The sequence below is a fragment of the Cheilinus undulatus genome, linkage group 18 (assembly GCF_018320785.1).
Source record: "Cheilinus undulatus linkage group 18, ASM1832078v1, whole genome shotgun sequence".
Lineage (NCBI taxonomy): Eukaryota > Metazoa > Chordata > Actinopteri > Labriformes > Labridae > Cheilinus > Cheilinus undulatus.
In genome coordinates, this window is record NC_054882.1 from 26,398,951 (window position 1) to 26,416,552 (window position 17,602).

Below are 17,602 nucleotides of genomic sequence, written 5' to 3' on the forward strand. Positions count from 1 at the left end.
AAGGCTTTGTGCTGGGCTGCCTCCCAGTTAATTAAAATCCTACTTTATCTGTTTCATGCTTTCAATTAGAAAAGCTCTGGAAAAGGGCCCAAGCCTCCACACACAGATAACCATAGCAATAAGATGTGATTAATACAGGGGGCCCATTTGCGCTGTGGGCTAGAGTAATGCCCTGCTGTTGTGTCCATGCCTTGATCCAGGCTAAACTGGATGTACGGTGCCTCTCTGCATGTCTGCATGACACCTCAACCAGCAAATGAGATGGATAATATCTGCTTTTTTCAACCACGGCAGGTGCTTGCCACCTGTGATCATGTGCTGCAGAAATCAGCGTGGCTGTGGGATCACTGCTCAGCCTGTGTCAAGTCCTTATGCTTTAGGCAGACATCAGAAATCAAAGGAGAGTCAGTTAGTGATGTTTAGCTCTATGAACAGGAGCTCCATCAATGTCTGCCTCTGCTTTTCACAACCAATTAGCTGAGGCACAGAAACCAAGCTGTACCCGCAATCAATCACTCTGAGTTAAGCACATCATGGTTTAATGTGCATGTGGTGCTGTTCTTGGTTGTAGCTTTTGATTGAACAGCAAAATGTAGTATTCCTCCTTAACCAATCAGAGCATGTTCTCTCTTGAGATTTTGTTAATAGAATAAATTATCTAGACTTTGCTGAACATAGTGCAACCAATAACAGTTTTACGAGGATTTTAAGGCAACATACTTCAGACAAATTACAAAAAAAGAATGGACAGACAGACTCAGTTTTTGTCACAACCAATAAAACTGTATTTAAATTATCGTGAATTCAACAGCTAAACAACTTAATCCTTTCTCTTTTTTTTACTTGAAAACAGAAGCCTTCAGAAACATCTTGCATCAAACATACACTTGCACAAAACAGAACATTTACTACCATCTACTGGTCACAGTAGGAAAACACAAACAAGGGAACATAAAACTTTACAAGATACATCCACATGCCACTCTGTGACACTTTAAAAGCTGAAAGGCCTGAATGACTTCGAGGGTGGTGATGAGAGGGGCTGAGGTGTCATAGAGTCTGAAGTGTCCTTTGGAGGGTCAGAGTATTTGTGGGAAATCACTTCTTGGGTGAGTCCATGGTCCCCTCTAGGAGTTTTGAATTGTGACATCTGGAGAAGAAACCCTCTTCCTATAGCAGGTAAGGCTGAGACTGATGGTACTGATGAGTCTTTCCCCAGGGGCCTTCCTCTACCTGTTGCATCCATCAGCGACTCAGTGCAGCCTCTTCCTACACGCACAAACGGGGGAATGTTTGCAGACATTTGTGTGCTGAGGTCTGTTGCAGCAGTTAGGGATGGAACTTGAGAGGATACAGGGACGTCCACAGACGGGACACAAGGGTCTTCTGGAGGGCTTGGAGGTGGCTTGGGGTGACTCAGGTCCACTGGTTGAAGGGAAGGTGATTGCACAGTCTGAGGTTCAGCGTCTGTTTGCCGATGCTGCTCTGCTGCTGGTGAGGTATTAGATGGAGTCTGAGGTCGAGGGTTGAAGCGATCCAGCAGACCTTTCTCAGTGACAGGATAAAGAGCAGCAGCCCATTCCTGTTTCTCACATCGGATTTGCTCGATCTGCCTGAGCACTTTGGGCAGCTCCAACACACTCTCCTAAGGATGCAAAAGGAATGTATGTTAAACGTATTAGCTGTCATTTTCAAACTACAGTCTACTATAAAGCAGATGGTTTTGGTTCTCATGTTAGACAGCTCTAAATATTGTGTCACTAAAAAACAAAAACTACTGATACATGGGCACAAAACAAAGCCACATACAGTACTGTAGCGCCATACAGTGCTGTGAAAAAGTATTTGCCCCCTTTCTGATTGCTGAGGTTTTTTTGCATATTTATCACACTTAAATGTTTTGGATCATAAAACCAATTTTTATATTTCACAAAGACAACCCAAGTGAATACAAAATGCAGTGTCTGAATAATGATTTCATTTTATAAGGGGGGATCCAAACCTATCTGGCCTTTTTTGAAAGACTGCATGACAAGAGAACTTAGAATGACATCCAAAGACATGCAGGCCTCATTGGCCTCAGTTAAGGTCAAACCATAAGAAAGACACTGGGCAAAAGTTGCCCCCATGGGAGAGTTCCAAGGCCAAAACTACTGCTGACAAAAAAAGAACATAAAGGCTTGACTTACATTTGCCAAAAAACATCTTGATGACCCCCTAAGACTTTTGGAGAAATGTTCTGTGGACTGACGAGACAAAAGTTGAACTTTTTGGAAGGTGTGTGGCCCATTACATCTGGCGTAAAAATAACAGAGCATTAGGTAAAAAGAACATCATGCCAACAGTCAAACATGGGGGTGGTAGTGTGATGGTCTGGGGCTGCTTTGCTGCTTCAGGACCTAGACCACTTGCTGTGATTGATGGAACAATGAATTCTGCTGTCTACCAGAAAATCCTGAAGGCCAACGTCTGGCTATCTGTTCATGGCCTCAAGCTCAAGCACTCTTGGGTTATGCAGCAGGACAACGACCCCCCCCCCCCCCCTTATAAAATGAAATAATTATTCAGACACTGCATTTTGTGTTCACTTGGGTTGTCTTTGTAAAATAAAAAAATTGGTTTTATGATCCAAAACATTTAAGTGTGATAAATATGCAAAAAAAACCTCAGGAATCAGAAAGGGGGCAAATACTTTTTCATAGCACTGTATGTCAAATGAAACAGCTGTTGGTCCCTGCTGGAATCCAAACTAAGTTCAGCACATCTAAATGGCTATCCTTAACAGAATGACTTCAGATATTTTATCCAATGACTTACAATTGATCGTATTCAAAACAGATCTCTTGTTTTACTTTTTGTGACTGTAAAGCGATAAATCAAAAATAATAAAAATTTGATAACAATAGGGGTGTGAATCTCTCCTTCTCAAGATGATTTGATTTGAATCTTGATTCACAGGCTATGATTCTATTCACTGACGGTTCATGAAAATACAGAACAATTCAGTTCGGTCCAATTCGATCGTATAAAATAACTTTTTGCTTTTACACAAATTAGCAAATAGGGTAAAAACAAGATAATTTCATAATAATCTAAGTTTATTTGATCTTATTTATAAAACAAACTAAATGTCAGGCCTCCTGTGTTAGCATTCTGAAATTGTGTTTAAGAAAGTTTTCATCACACCCAGATGTCTTACTTAGACTTCAAATCGGGAGATACATATCAAAATAAGTTTTACTGGTACATGTTCGTCCTTCTGTACTTGTAACTTCCTTAGCATTATTAATCCCAGTAACAGTACAAACTGAATATCCCATTTTCCCAGGAAGCACAAATTAAAACAAATTTAGACAGAGCTGTGTGTGTCTGCTAGTACTGGAGAACAAGTGGTTAAAATAATATTAAAAACAGTCTAATTAAAACAGCTTTGATTTTTTTTCCTTTCATAATTCCTCCTTATGTGAGTATTCAGTCTACTTGTCATAAAAACATCGTTCTTTCCTTTCTCTGTGTAGCTGATCGTTCTTGATTGTTTTCATTCTTGAATTAATTCACTGGAGAACAGCTGATCTCCAGCTCAGTGAAGTCCTCTTTGTTTAATATCATATCAGTGGGCTCAGATGTATTGATTATGTCACCAAATCAATCACTCCCAACAACACGTTATGGTTGTAAACCCTGTGAATAAAGGGGCTGTTGTTACAGTGATAACTGAAGAGTTTTAACTCAGAAAAGTGTTTATGTTCAGGTCTGTTTGTGCTGCGTTTAGCGTTAGCATCTTAGCTAAATTTTAGCTCCGCCAACTCAACATGTGAGATTTATGAGCTGCAGTAGTTCTTAATCGCTTTTCTCCAAAGCGTACAGACATTCCATCACATTGGTTAACCGATCCATATCGGATTATCTTTACACCACTAGATAACAATCATTATAGGGCCATATGATTTCATTATCAAAGGATTTACGGAATTGCCAACAAAAACAGAATCCACTATTGAATGCGGAATATCATGGAAATTGATTTAATTTGACAAAAATGCTGTTTTTGTGCGAAAAAGAGACGTATATTTGGGGAGAATATTATGGGGGGTTACTAATGAGGGCACAATCTGTGCATCACTTCACAAATACTCATCTGCCTCCCTCACAAACAATTTAATCTGTTGAAGAAGCTGCCTGAAACCAGCACGTACCTCTAAAAGAGGGTGTACAGTGCAACATAAAGTGCTACATTGGTCTGTACTACAATTAATTTTACCCTAACCCACCAGAGAGTCGTAGGGAGAGAGAGAGAGAGAGAGAGAGAGAGGTGTGTTTGTGCCAGATACATTGTGACTTGTTAAATACAAGTAATAGTCATCATAATTCTCTTTGCTTTCATCTTTCCCTCTGTTCCTCACTACTGATCGGTAATTAAGTGCATTAAATGTATCTACGTCTATATACAGGTTCATTATGAGACAGACAGTGAGGATAGAGAGACGAGAAGGAGACAGCACATTTATTATTTGAAGAATGCAGCATCACACTGCATGGACCGAGAGTAAAAATTAGCTTGGGTGACAGGTTTACTTTGTACCATTGAGCTCAAATGTTACCTTATCATTAAGTTACTATCACTCTGTGTTTGAGAGAACACAGGGATATCTCCATTTACATTAGAAACATCAGTAAGGATCCAGCAGTGTTATTATACATATGGCAAACTCACAAACTCAACTCACAAATTGAATATCTTATAATGTTGGAAATTTTTCATGTTACAAAAAAGCAAAAAAAGGAGCACCCTCCAAGCACAAAATTTTTTTAAAAGGTGCCAGACAAAAGACTTAGTAAAGTTAGAGAAGTGTCAGCGTTGTCCACAACGCTGAAGAAGACTAAGTCGAAACGCGTCCGTTGTGCCTTGCTGCCTTAAATAAAAACCACTATAAAGGACATTTTGAGTGCTGACACTTATCTAACTTAATTTTTCATGTTATCCCGATTCATCATTAGTTGTCCAAACTATGACTCTCAGGCAAACTGTGGATCATCAATAAATTAACAAAATATAAGTTTCTTTATTATTTTTAAACTAGTGGATACTTTAATCACTTACGTGAACAGGACACTCTCCCTGATGGTAAAATTAGCATAACATTAAAAAACAGGATTCCAAAAAATAAAACTGGACTAGTGATGTACTTTTTTTGGACTGTGAACCATTTTGTTAAAGCTATTTATCTAATTTACTTTATGAACTATGGACATGAACTTCATTTTAATCTGTTTGACTGAACTTTGAGCTATCGCACATGAAATTTATTTTATTTTTTATTTAACCTTTATTTAACCAGATAAAAACCCATTGAGACTGAGATCTCTTTCACAAGGGTGACCTGGCCAAGAGGTCAGCAGCACACATCATAATAAATAATACATACAAATACAAAATGTAAACTTCCACAACACTGTTTGTTATAGTACGGCGGGTACATCCTTGGATTAAAAAATAAATAAAAATCAATAAACAATTAATTTTCTTAATTACCCACCATTGTGACATGCTCTAATTCATCAGGCTGGAAGTGGCTGCTTTTGAGGTATGAGTCCACCAAGGTCATGTAGTCCATCATAAGAGCATCCAGCAGCACCAGTCTGAGAGGCTGAAGGTGGATCACTGACAGAGCCATCACCTTTAACAGGGGGACTGGACATGGGCGCTTCTGCCACATCTCCCTTTCTTCCTGTAAAACAGCGCACCAGTAAAATCATCCCACAGATATAAGTATGCAGTGAATAAAATCCTCTCAGATTAGATCATGTGCTGTACCTTGGTAAGCTGTGTCTTCATCTGAAGGGATTGAAGCTGGGAGGAGGGCACTTTTAGATGAAGACTCACCACCTCCTCCAGAGTGCTGACTCTGTCAGGAAGCAAACCACCCGCCTCGGAGTAGAAGAACATGACATCAGCCACCTTAACAAAAAAAGGAAGAAAAGCAGGAAATACGTAAGCTTAATGTAACATGAAAGAGAAACAAATACAGTAAGAGAGTCATACAAAGCTGAATAATGTCTATGCAGAACCCCATTTATGTACCTGTGTGTCAAAGACATTCGTTAGCGTTACTCCGAACTGAGCAAACAGACATCCAGCAATGGCTCTGCAGTCATGAATGACCTGTATCAAATCAGAAAAGAGGTTTTGGTTATGATCAGTGCAAGGACTAAACAATATCTTCTATGTTAACATTTCTTACCTTCAGTATGTGCTTATTTTCCAGGATCATGGAAAGACCGTTCTTAAAGGCCCGTGCACCGAGAATCAGGATGTCAAACAGATAGACTTTGCTTTTAGTGGAAATCTACAAGAGCGTTGACCAAATTATGATCTGATCATTTTCTTTTAAAAAGGGAAAATAAAGAAAAAGGGAGCATTTGACAGATGGAAAGACTCAAAAAAGAACTTCAATTGACTCGCCTGCAGCCAACAGAGTCTCCCATGTCGAAACACCTCAACTCCATCAACACCCAAACCAATGACATGCTGCTTTTTGATGTGCAACACCTGAAGGACAGGAACTCAACATATTAAAGAAAGCCAAATTTAGCCAAAATGGAAATAAATATGTTAAGAAAATTTAAGGAAAAGGTTATTAACTACACACTATTTCAGATTCTCCCATGTCTTTAAAAGCAATATATTTCCTGTCTTTTAATGATAGTATCAAAAAGTGCATTGACTTTAAATCAACTAAAGATCCAAAGTAGTATTTTTACCAAAAGCTGTTGAAAGTGACAAAGAAAGAACAGCTATGGGCAGTTAAAATTCAGTCTGTCGACGCTACTAGTCAGTCTAAAGATGTGCGAGTTATGTTTACGATTATTAGAAACAGAGAGGAGAGGAGGGGGCAGCTATAAGCCAAACCCTGTCGGCACAGTACATACAACATTTCAGCATGGTTTTTGTGCAATTTAGACAGTATGCATGAGTATCCCAGCAAATTTAAAACACAAAATCTTTACTCTTTGTGCCATGGTTTTGAACAGATATGGATATTGAGTGATATTGCCAGTATCTTATCGAAGTTTAAAATTCTGGTACTGTGACAACCCAACTGTGTACTGCTGAAAAATACTTTATTTACATTTTCTACATCAAAGGATCAAAATTAATGTTATGTTTGTCAAGACATGACTAACAGGAACCATTTAAATTAAGCATGGAAATAAAATGTACCATTTTGTCCACACTGGTTGTCATCAAAGACCCTGAACACAAACAGAGAGTACCTCGCAGAACTTTAACTTACAGCTGGTCCAAATTTCTCATGAAATCCATCAATCACTTCAAAGTTGATGTACTCCTCTTCCTCCTCTTCATCTGCAAAAATGGATGACCAGTGATTTCCATATAAAAAACACGCGACAAGTTTTTGCTTCCCTCTTTCTTTGAAAGACTTACCAAATGTCATATTTTTCCTGTAAGGCTGAAACTTTTCTACATTCAGGTGCTCAAGTGTCTGGTCTTGGACATTTCTGGGAAACAAACAGTATTTTAGTAGTTACATTGCAGAGAACGCACAGCATGTTGTCACAAAGTGACAGATAATTGTCTGATCACTCACCCATGGTCAGGTTTTGCTTCATGGGTAAATTCCACTGTAAAATGCCACAATACAGAAACGTCACGTCACATATACTTTGTTTTCTAAAAACGTTCAACATTAAGCTCAGCCTGCGCTTATCACCATGACATAGTATGTATGTATGCATGTCAACTCACCATTGATGATCTCATGCCCGAAGAACATCTTTGATCCAGGAAATCTACTGCCATTACTGCCACTCACTGCAACAACACACAGAAGTTAAAACAGTGATATTTTAGCAAAAGAGTGTGAACATTTGTGTTGCCATCAGGAAGTAGAAGTTTTTCTGATCAGTTCTCTCTTAGCTATGATTAGCTAGCTAATACACCATGTATTTGTTCTAACCGTCCGCCAAAACCAGCGTTTTGTTGGGGTTGATTCGCTGAACGACGCCAAGGTAAGACGACGTCTTTAAGGTTAGTTTGACGCGTTTTCCTTTGAGGATATTCAGGAATTGAATTTCGTCCACAACCATTTTGAAGTCATGTATGAGTTGTTTCAAACACTAAGCAGCTGCTAGCTTAGCAATGTGAAGCTGTTGACGTCGCTCTTGTGCTGCTGCTAACCAAAGCCGTGACTAGCTGCTCAACTGTTCATAGCAGTAACTTTGCTAGCACTGTCTGTTAGAAGGCTGGTGAGGGCGCGAGCGCTCTTTCACGACATGTGTAAACGGTTAACGTTGCTTTCCAAAACCACTCCTAACTTTCGTCTTTTACCTGGCTTATCTTTAAAAATATTTATTTATTAAGGGTGTAGAAAATTTGAAAATAAATATTCAATACTTGTAAAACCATATATACAATTTCATATATTCATAAATTTAAATAAATTGCATATTTAAATTTGAATGGGCATTAAAGATGGTAATTTGTATAAAAAAGACAGGCTTTTGTTTCACCTAGTGGATTTAAAAGGGACAGAGGGTAACAGTGAAAAGTTCGTTTGATTTTCATTTGCTTTAAAGTGTTTAAAATTATAAACCCCACAGCTTTTTCGAGATTTTTTCATGCTGTATAAAAAGTCCATGTTAAGTGAGATGCATTTAGTAATTACAAACCACTTGAATTAGCGTGTTTAATCACAGCATACCAAGTTTAAAATTATAATTTGTTGTAAAATAAACAGATTTTTTTTTTAATTGCAGACGGATCAAACTTACTTTCTTTCATTTTACTCTTGTCGAATATAAATGTTTGCTACTCAGTTGCGCTCATACTTTTCCCGATTCTTTTTAGTGTAGTATTTGGCAATATTTCCACATTTTGAGCTGTGTTTCAAAATGATCTCCATTATTTTAGTAATTGATGGTATCAAAAAGTACAGAAATTTGTCATATTTTTAACGTTACAAGAGAGATTAATGGTATGATTCCAAATGATAGTATGGGTCTCTTTTAAATTTAGTAACTTAATGTTGGCTTCCTATGAAGGATTCTCATTAGGTATCTTCTGAACTGTATTTGATGTTTCTTATTTTTATGCCCCAAGAGGCCAGAGAAAGGTGTTACATGCCCTGCACACACCTGTGGTGACTGCAGCAATAAATATTCTTTTTGTCTCAGTGTGTCACTACACCCTGATGAAGGCGCAAGCAGCCCTATGAATTAAAGGCCTGTTACCTTTTCAAACCATCTTGAGTGCCTGGAGCTGGATTATTTTTACTGATGTTTTTTAGTCATACATTTTTCATCCCTTACTTAAGTTGGCACCTATGGAAAAATAGATTGAACTGGCAATGAGCCGGGCAAATATATTGTCAACATTTGGAAAATTGGGTGGACTTGGGAGGCAAGGGCTTTCAAATGTTACTGGTGCATTTGTACAATTTAGACCATTTACCTGCATTTTTTCATTCAGAAACTAAACAACACTATATATAGTATCTAATTTGAAAAGATATTGATATTTCTTAAAAACATGATAAGTTTACCAGGTCTGCCAATGATGACCACATCTTCAGGTCCCTCAAAGCATTAGGGCCCAACAGGCCTGCCCACAGAATTGGCTGGGCAACAGAAAAACCATGAATGGGCCCTCCTGGGCTGGCTAACAGTAAGCTCCTTTTGGAGCTGAAAAGTGTGTCAAGCTGTTATTGGATTCTGATATTGAAATGTTTTATTTGTGACACTTTTTAACCATTTTAAACCCAAATTTTATCATTAGTTGTTCTCTTTTTTGCCACCTCTAGTCCATTTTTCAACTTCTAACCCGTTATGCTACTTTTAAACCACTTTTAATTAGTTTGCATTACCATTTTTGCAACTTTTTTCACTTTTGACCAAAATTTGCTGCTTTTTTTGCCACTTTTAGCCCATTTTTGTCTCTTTTAACCTCTCTTCTTTTCTTTATACCCACTTACTCTGCTTTTTATCAGCTTTTCACAAATTTTTGCCCTTTTTTTTTGCATTTGTGTAACCCATTTTTGTCAAATTTATCTAAATTTTCCTCTTTTGCCCTCTTTTCACCACTTTTTCCCCAATTTTATCCACTTTAAGCCTATTTTTCAACCTTTAACTCATTTTTGCTGGCCATGTAATAACTGAAAGTTTCCACTAGGGGGTGGTAAAAACCCAATTACATACCCCTCGTCAGCCTGCAGAAGTACAACACAGAATTTTATTCTGATTAGATGTTATCGTTTATCAAGGGATCATTAACTGCAGACCCTAAACACATAAATGGTTACTGCTACTGGGGGCAGAAGCACCTGGCTGACTACTAATTCACTTTTATCTGTGTGTGTGTGTGTTTATTTTATGTGACACAAGGTTGATGTCTGAACTGGTGTGTTGTATTTTTTACATGATCTGCTTCCAGACATGCAAATGAAGCACATGTGATATTTTACATATGGATTAAGGAATATGAAGTTAGAAATGCTATCAAATTAAGAGCTAAGTGTTTTGAAGACCCACAAGCAAGTAGTCACACTGCAATACCAATTCAATTAAAAGTAACAATAAAGATGGCATTTTTAATTTTATTTTTCCTTTTATAATATCTGTTAGCACTAAGGTCCATGATGTCATGACAAACAAAATGAAATCAGATTTTGATCTGCCTTTAGCCACAGGGAGGCAGCCTTGAGGCATGACTGACTGCTCTGATAAGCGCATTAAAACAGAAAAGGCTTCAGTCTAGCTGTGTTATCAGAAGTGTCCAGCTGTTGCAGTAATACACAGGTACTCATGACCTCACTGTTTCCGTGGAAATGCATGAACTCCAGCGACTGTTCATCTGTGGACTTCTGCACTCGATGGTTTCAGGCTGTCAGAGCTTTAATCACGCTCTGCGTGCCTCTTTTATTGTTCGTCCTACAGTGTGTCCTCACTGCTCTCACAGTTTAATCAAGTGAAAAAAGGGCAAACTCCAAAGCAGCAGAGCTAATTTAAAAACTCTCACTTTTTTAGGCTTAAATTGGATATTTTTGGGGTCAAAGTAAAGGTGTGATTAATTACATCTCTTGTGATATCATCTGTGAGGATGTGGGCTGTTTTTTTTTTTTTTTTTTTTTTTTTTGCAGGAAAGGCAGGAGTGAAGTGAGGATGCTTTTTACTCTGGTTTATTTGAGGAGAGGCATTTAAAGGCCTTTCTTTCCAGGTAGGTTTATGTAAGGAATTTGTCTTTGTGTATGTAGACCAACAATGATCAAGGATTAAAAGTTAAAACATCTGAAGGGACCCCTGCCCATTAAGACATACTGATCTTGCTGGAGCGCTGCGTGGTGGTGCCAGGGGTTAGCTGTTGCCTCACAGAAAGAAGCTTCCTTTATTGACAGGGCCTTTCTATGTATGTGTTTTCCTCGTGCATGTGTGGTTTCTTTAATGTGGCTTCCCTTCGCAGTCCACTCTCTGGTTGGGTTAACTGGGGGCTCTAAATTGCCCATAGGTGTGAGTCTGAGTGTGGCTGCTTGTTTGTCTGTATATATCAGCCTTATGACTAACTGGCAGCCAGTCCAGGCTGTAGCCCACCTCTCACCCAGTGACAGCAGGGATGGCTGCAGCCCCTTGTGACCCTGAAAAGGATAAATGATGTAGACGACGGATGGATTGACCTTACTGGATTAACATTGGTGCCTTTCATATGTATGCTGTACAGAGTAACACTAGATTTCTACATTTTAAGGAAAAAGGTTGCAATTGTTGTGCAATGCACTCTGGGTGATGATGTCAAATGGTGACACTGTGTTAACCCACATATTTCTGATTGTGTTTACCTAAATCTACACCACAGCCACCTTCTTATGAACTTTATTCTGTATTCCTTCCTCTCCTCTAAAACCACACTCAGGTTGAAATTAGAAAAGATTTAAACTGTGGGTTCTCAACTTTATGCCATTCACATCAACACATAAACCAATAAACAGTACACTGAATAACCTTTTCCTTGAAGGTAGGATGTGGTAAGGATGGAGAGAGGGTCTCTCTTTGTGCCTGTGATCATACAGGTGAGCTGATGTCAGGATATGGCTTTTCATGTATTAGTGGTTATGATGTCTGTTGTAGATTCATCGTTAACCCTACATTTACCTGAAAGTCATCTCACAAAATTAGCTGTGCTTAGCTAGCAGTGCTAAAGCACATTGTTTTCATTTAGCCTTGTCATGCCCCCGCCCGTTATCCCTTTGGCTCCCCTAGGGGTCATACACCCCACTTTGGAAGTCACTGGCATAAAGGCTGACACTCCACAGCAAAGTCGTCAGTGTTAATTCAGCTCCCATAGTGTTAGATTTAACATGTTCCCCACCATTACTATAATTCTCACAGATTCTGAGTTATCCTAAACCTTTGGAAAGGGTTGATATTTTAACCCTCTTGTAGTGTTAATTTTTAATGCCCAGTGTTATTTTATCACACATTTAAATGTCCTTATAACACAACAATGCGTTATTTTCTTTCTTTTGGGAGTAAATTTAAAACCTCATTAATTTTGAACACATTATAGTACACTTTTTAAACTTAGCTGAGATTTGTGATGGGTCATTCACGAACGAGCCGGTACAAAGCGCCGACTCTTTAACATGAACAAAAAGACTCAGATCCCAGCCTGGGAGAACCGTTTAATGGCATTATTACTATTACTACTGTTATTTTTATACATGTACAGAGCTTAACAAATTCATTAGACCACCACCCAAAGTCAGGTTTATGCCACAGCTGCATCATGAAGTGCTTTAATGCGGACTCTTTTATTTTCAGTGAGCTCTCTCTACGTTTTACCATTTTGAACAGGAGTGAGGAATTTCAAACTGAATTCACCTTTTTATAGCCAAATTTGAGTCAGCTCACTGGGCTTCTCTGAGAAGTCAGAAATGAATCAAGCATAACATTCAACCACTAAAACTAAATTTTCTGTTCAGGAATGCAAGTAAATAACTATAATTTGACATATTAATCAAGAAATAATAATGTGATTTACTATTTTTTCAGTTTTTTGTAAATCAGTAAATTTGAAAATTCATGGATAGCAACAATGGTTATATTTTAGCATTAAAAATATCATTTCAGTTAAAGAGCTTCTACATGTTGGTGTATTAACCATTGTAGAAACATAAAAATGATTTTGGTAATTACCAGTGCTGTTAATTTAGGGCAGCTATGGCATAAACCTTACTTTGGGTGGTGGTCTAATCAATTTGTTATGCACTTATACGTGACTGATAGTAGGGATAATCTTTTCTTCATACTACCACAGGCACACCATGCATCAAGGACTCGTTCTTAATGGTGTAACATCGTTTTATATCAGGTGTGTCTTACAGTCCAGCCAGTGAGCAGATTTCATCTGACCCGCAAGGTGTTTTGAGGAGACAGTATATTTTGAATTAAAAAAAAAAAAATCCATGACATTTCATTTAACCTTAAAAAATTAAACATATTTAGAGTAAATTACCAGGACGAGTATTTATTACACCTCATAACATCACTAAATTTTGCAGGTCAGATGAAGCCAAAGTGGTACCCAAATGAAGAGTTCTTCTAGAGCTAAAAGAGTGACTGTTCTTGATGAGCTGAGCCAAATGACCCGGATCGCTAAAAAGAGCCAAAATTCTCTTCACTAGCTGAGATTGCCATCTCATGTTGAATATCCGTGGCACAGTGGAGTATCCTGTGGCACAAATGAAGTTAAGTGATAAAATCTTAGACTGGCTATGGTCTTGATGAAATACAGCCCATTACTTCTACTTCTGCCTCACCCATTCCCATAGGATGTAACTCACTAACAAAGTGGATAACTTCACCCATGGTGCAGAAGCAACAATCCACCAGAAACATGAGCAAAGAAATCCCAGCAGAGATCCCTGTACAACAGGCAATGTCTAGAGACATGTAAACACATCTAAAACAAGTCTAAATGCTCTGCCAAAGGGCATGATGGGAAAAATCTGCCAAAATATCCTCCAGATTCGAAATGGCAGTGGGAGGAGCTTAGACCAATTGACTCACTACAGAGTTTTACACTGTAAGATCAGTTTTTGCTGTGTACATGGAAAAGATCAATACTGCCATTTGACATCACCACCCAGAGTGCATTGCACAACAGTAGCAGCCTATGTGAATGCATTTATTATAATTTCTCGCAAGGTAGAAAACTAGTGTGTTTCTTTTATAGAAAATATAGTTAAGATACCAATGTCAATCTCCTAATATCAGTATGTCTTAATATGCAGGTTCCTTTAAATAGTTTAACTGTTTTACTCCTCTCCTTTGTTCATTGTTATATACTAAAAACACCAAGACAAGTTCTGTCTGCTAGTCAACATAGCAAGAACCCAGTTCTGATTGTGAATTTAGGGGTGAGGTCACACCCATATGTCTTAAAAAGGCAGGTAAACGCACTTGCATGTTTCACCGTCTCATAAAACCCTTTTCTAAGACTACATTTGCTGAGATGTCTGTCCCTCTAACAAACCAGACAAAGCATCTCTAGTTCATTGACAAAAGAACCACACCGATGATACCAGATGTAACAATCACACCATTAATTTTAAGACAAAAATTAATAAAGTAAAATAAAGGTAAGACTTTTTAAATGAGTTCTGCTGCTTTGGAGTTTTCTCTTTTGAACTTGACCACTTAAAATACTCTGTTGTCAATCTAACAGCGTCAACATGTTCTTGTATACAGGATTTCTCTAATTATCAGTCATACTACTGCACTGTAAGACTGAACAAACTGAAAATATTCAAAATATATAGTGAAACTGGTTACGTCAAAATTTTAAAGTAGAGGAAATACATTCAATTCAGTATGACTTAAGTTAAAATATAGAATTAAACTGTAATCCCAAATGAATTAACAGAACTAAAATATTAGAGGCGACTGGTTACATAAAAAATATTAAGTAATACACACTAAAAAATAGTAATTGTTTAAAAGCAGATACTTAGCCTTTTTAAGTTATATCAACTCAGTTTTACTCATACAGTTACATAACTATAACTTTTTAAAGTTAAACTACACTGTGGAAACTAACCTACAATTATAAATTCTGTATAAATCCAACTCAAAACAACATGTTTAAGTATTTTTCATGAAGGTACATGTTCTTCATCCACTGCAAATTTTCCTTATGTCTTTCAATAATTTAATCTTGAACATTCATTCCATTCAAGGTAGGCAAACTTAGGTGACTACAAGTTAGTGACTAAAAGGTGAACATTATACCAGGAAGTCTTCTTCCATCATGTTTAGTAAACCCTCCATAATAAAATGTGGTTTCCCTCTGCAGTAGTGATGTGTCATTTGTGAATGAGCAGGTTCATAGGGCCAACTCTTTGTATGAATGATAAGATCTGAACCTAACCTTGCAAAGCAGATGGATACGCCCATTTCCTTGTTTCTCACTGGCGAATCCACCTTGCAAAGCTCCCATCTGAACCATTTGAGCCTGGTTAGAAAGTGACAGGACCAATCAGCTACGAGGGGCAGTACTTTCAGGCCCAGTAGAGTCGTGACGTTAACAAGCAGCAGCAAGAGCTGGTGCAGTTATGGTGAAAGAGATTAGCGTGGATGCTGCTAAAGTGCCAGTTTTATCAGAACTTGATGACATTTCTTCGTAAAAAGAAGAACAAAGAACAGCAGTGAGTTGTTTTCTTCTCAAAAACGACAAAAGTCGAGTACTTACATGTCTGTAGTCACCATGTTTCGCGTTATTCCTCAGTAGCTGCACACGAGCAGCTCGATAGCGGCTACGTCACGTGTTTTGTTGCTGATTGGCCCGTAGAGATGTGACGGATGGAACGTTCACCCAATCACCCTCTGAGTTTTTTCAAAGCCTCTGCCTTTTCTCAAACATTTCCCATTGAAGCTTTCCCAGATAGATGTGTGAAACAAATCCATCTGGCGTGTCAGGTTAATCCGAACCCTGGTTTAGAACTTCTTTATTATATCATTATTAATTTTTTTTTTAATTCATGTCTATTTTGTATGTCTCTGTTTTATGAGATTGATGAGTAAACTGTACTAAAGTCAAAACTATGAGATTAAATGTCAAAATTATGAGATAAAAAGTTATGATAATGAGATCAAAAGTTGACTGGCTTCCAGTTTAGATTCACCTCAAAACATATACAAGCACTTTTACAAGAGCTATAGTCTTCATCCAACTCTATTATCTAATATATTTATCAAATAAAGAGAGAAATCTGCTGCACACTGAAATAAACTTTACTTAAACTTTAAGCCCAGTCGGCAAGCCTGAAGAAGCTAGAGGCGAAACACGTTGTTTGCTCATAATAAAGTTTAAGTAAAATCTTATTCAGTGTGCGCCGGATTTTTTCTCCTTGTTCAGTTTGGACCTGCTACCGACCAGCCCCTGACTACCTGGGGTGTGCATGGGGATCTCTGTTTAATATTCATCAAATACTTTAATTTTTAACATTAATGCCACCCAATGTGGTCCAATTTAAAGGAACAAAAGTGACAATAAGTTTAAAATACACATTGATGAAGGAAGTTCTCTTCCATTGTGTTTAGTATAATTTCCATGGTTTAATATATTTGTTCCTCACAGGTGGGACTTCTCTCACTGAGTCAGTAACTTCACTCATGGTGCAAAAGTGTCTAACGCCCAAAGACATTCTGGGAACAAAGACAAGAAACACTTAGAACGATCAAGTACTGTTTACTTAAAACTAAAAGTGTGTTCAATCAACTCAGAAAAATAGAGCTGAAATAGCTGTTTTGGATTTTTAGGTTAACTCAACTTATTTTTTTTTAACAACCTTCAGCTGTTTGGTTTTACAGTGTAGAGATAATGTTTTCCTCCGCACTGCTTCACAGGAACGCCACGCATTAAAGGCTGTGCTTGATGATGTAACGTTAATTTTTATATCAGGTGTGTCATGAAGTCCAGCCATAAGAATGTTTTATCTGGGGCGCGCCGGTAGTTGAGTGGTTAGGGCGCGGGCAGCTCGGGTTCAAGTCCAGCCTGTGGCACCATTTCCCTCATGTCTCTCCCCGCTCTCTTCCCTGTTTCTGAGTCTGTCCACTGTCCCCCTCTATCTAATAAAGGCCCAAAATAAATCTTTTATCTGACTCATGAGGAGTTTTAGGGAAACAACAGTATTTATATTAATTATAAAAGAAATTCATGCATAATAGGAGAAATATACCAGCACATGACAGTCATATATCATGACACTGATAAAGTTTGCAGGTTAAATGAAGCCAGCTGGTACCCACATGAACATTTGGGAACCTACCAGGTTGACTATTTTTTGCAGAGCTGAGTCAAATGAGCCAGATCATTTTAAAAATCCTTGGACTATCCAAGCCAGACCTTATCTAACTGAGTGGGCCACTTCACTCATGTTTCAAAAGTGTCTAATGCCCAAATACATTCTGGGAAAACTATGCTGATTAAGGGTTGATTGTCAAATCCTTTGAGTACAATGACACAAAATATTTAAAGAGATTTGAAAACTAAACATATGTTCTGTCAACTCAGAAAAAAAAGAGCTGAAAT

The 17,602-nt window shown here is 37.9% G+C and overlaps 1 protein-coding gene across 1 annotated transcript; it reads right to left on the bottom strand.

The window, feature by feature from the left end:
* Positions 1 to 767: 767 nt before the first annotated feature.
* On the bottom strand, positions 768 to 8,262 carry exd1 (exonuclease 3'-5' domain containing 1). Its single transcript, XM_041812179.1, has 11 exons — positions 7,980 to 8,262; positions 7,769 to 7,834; positions 7,611 to 7,644; positions 7,448 to 7,521; positions 7,296 to 7,366; positions 6,464 to 6,550; positions 6,243 to 6,347; positions 6,083 to 6,163; positions 5,816 to 5,959; positions 5,538 to 5,729; positions 768 to 1,645 (listed from the first exon to the last, which is right to left on the bottom strand). The coding sequence occupies exons 1-11, from the start codon at positions 8,107 to 8,109 to the stop codon at positions 995 to 997; spliced, it is 1,635 nt and encodes a 544-aa protein (XP_041668113.1). The 5' UTR covers positions 8,110 to 8,262; the 3' UTR covers positions 768 to 994.
* Positions 8,263 to 17,602: the final 9,340 nt, after the last annotated feature.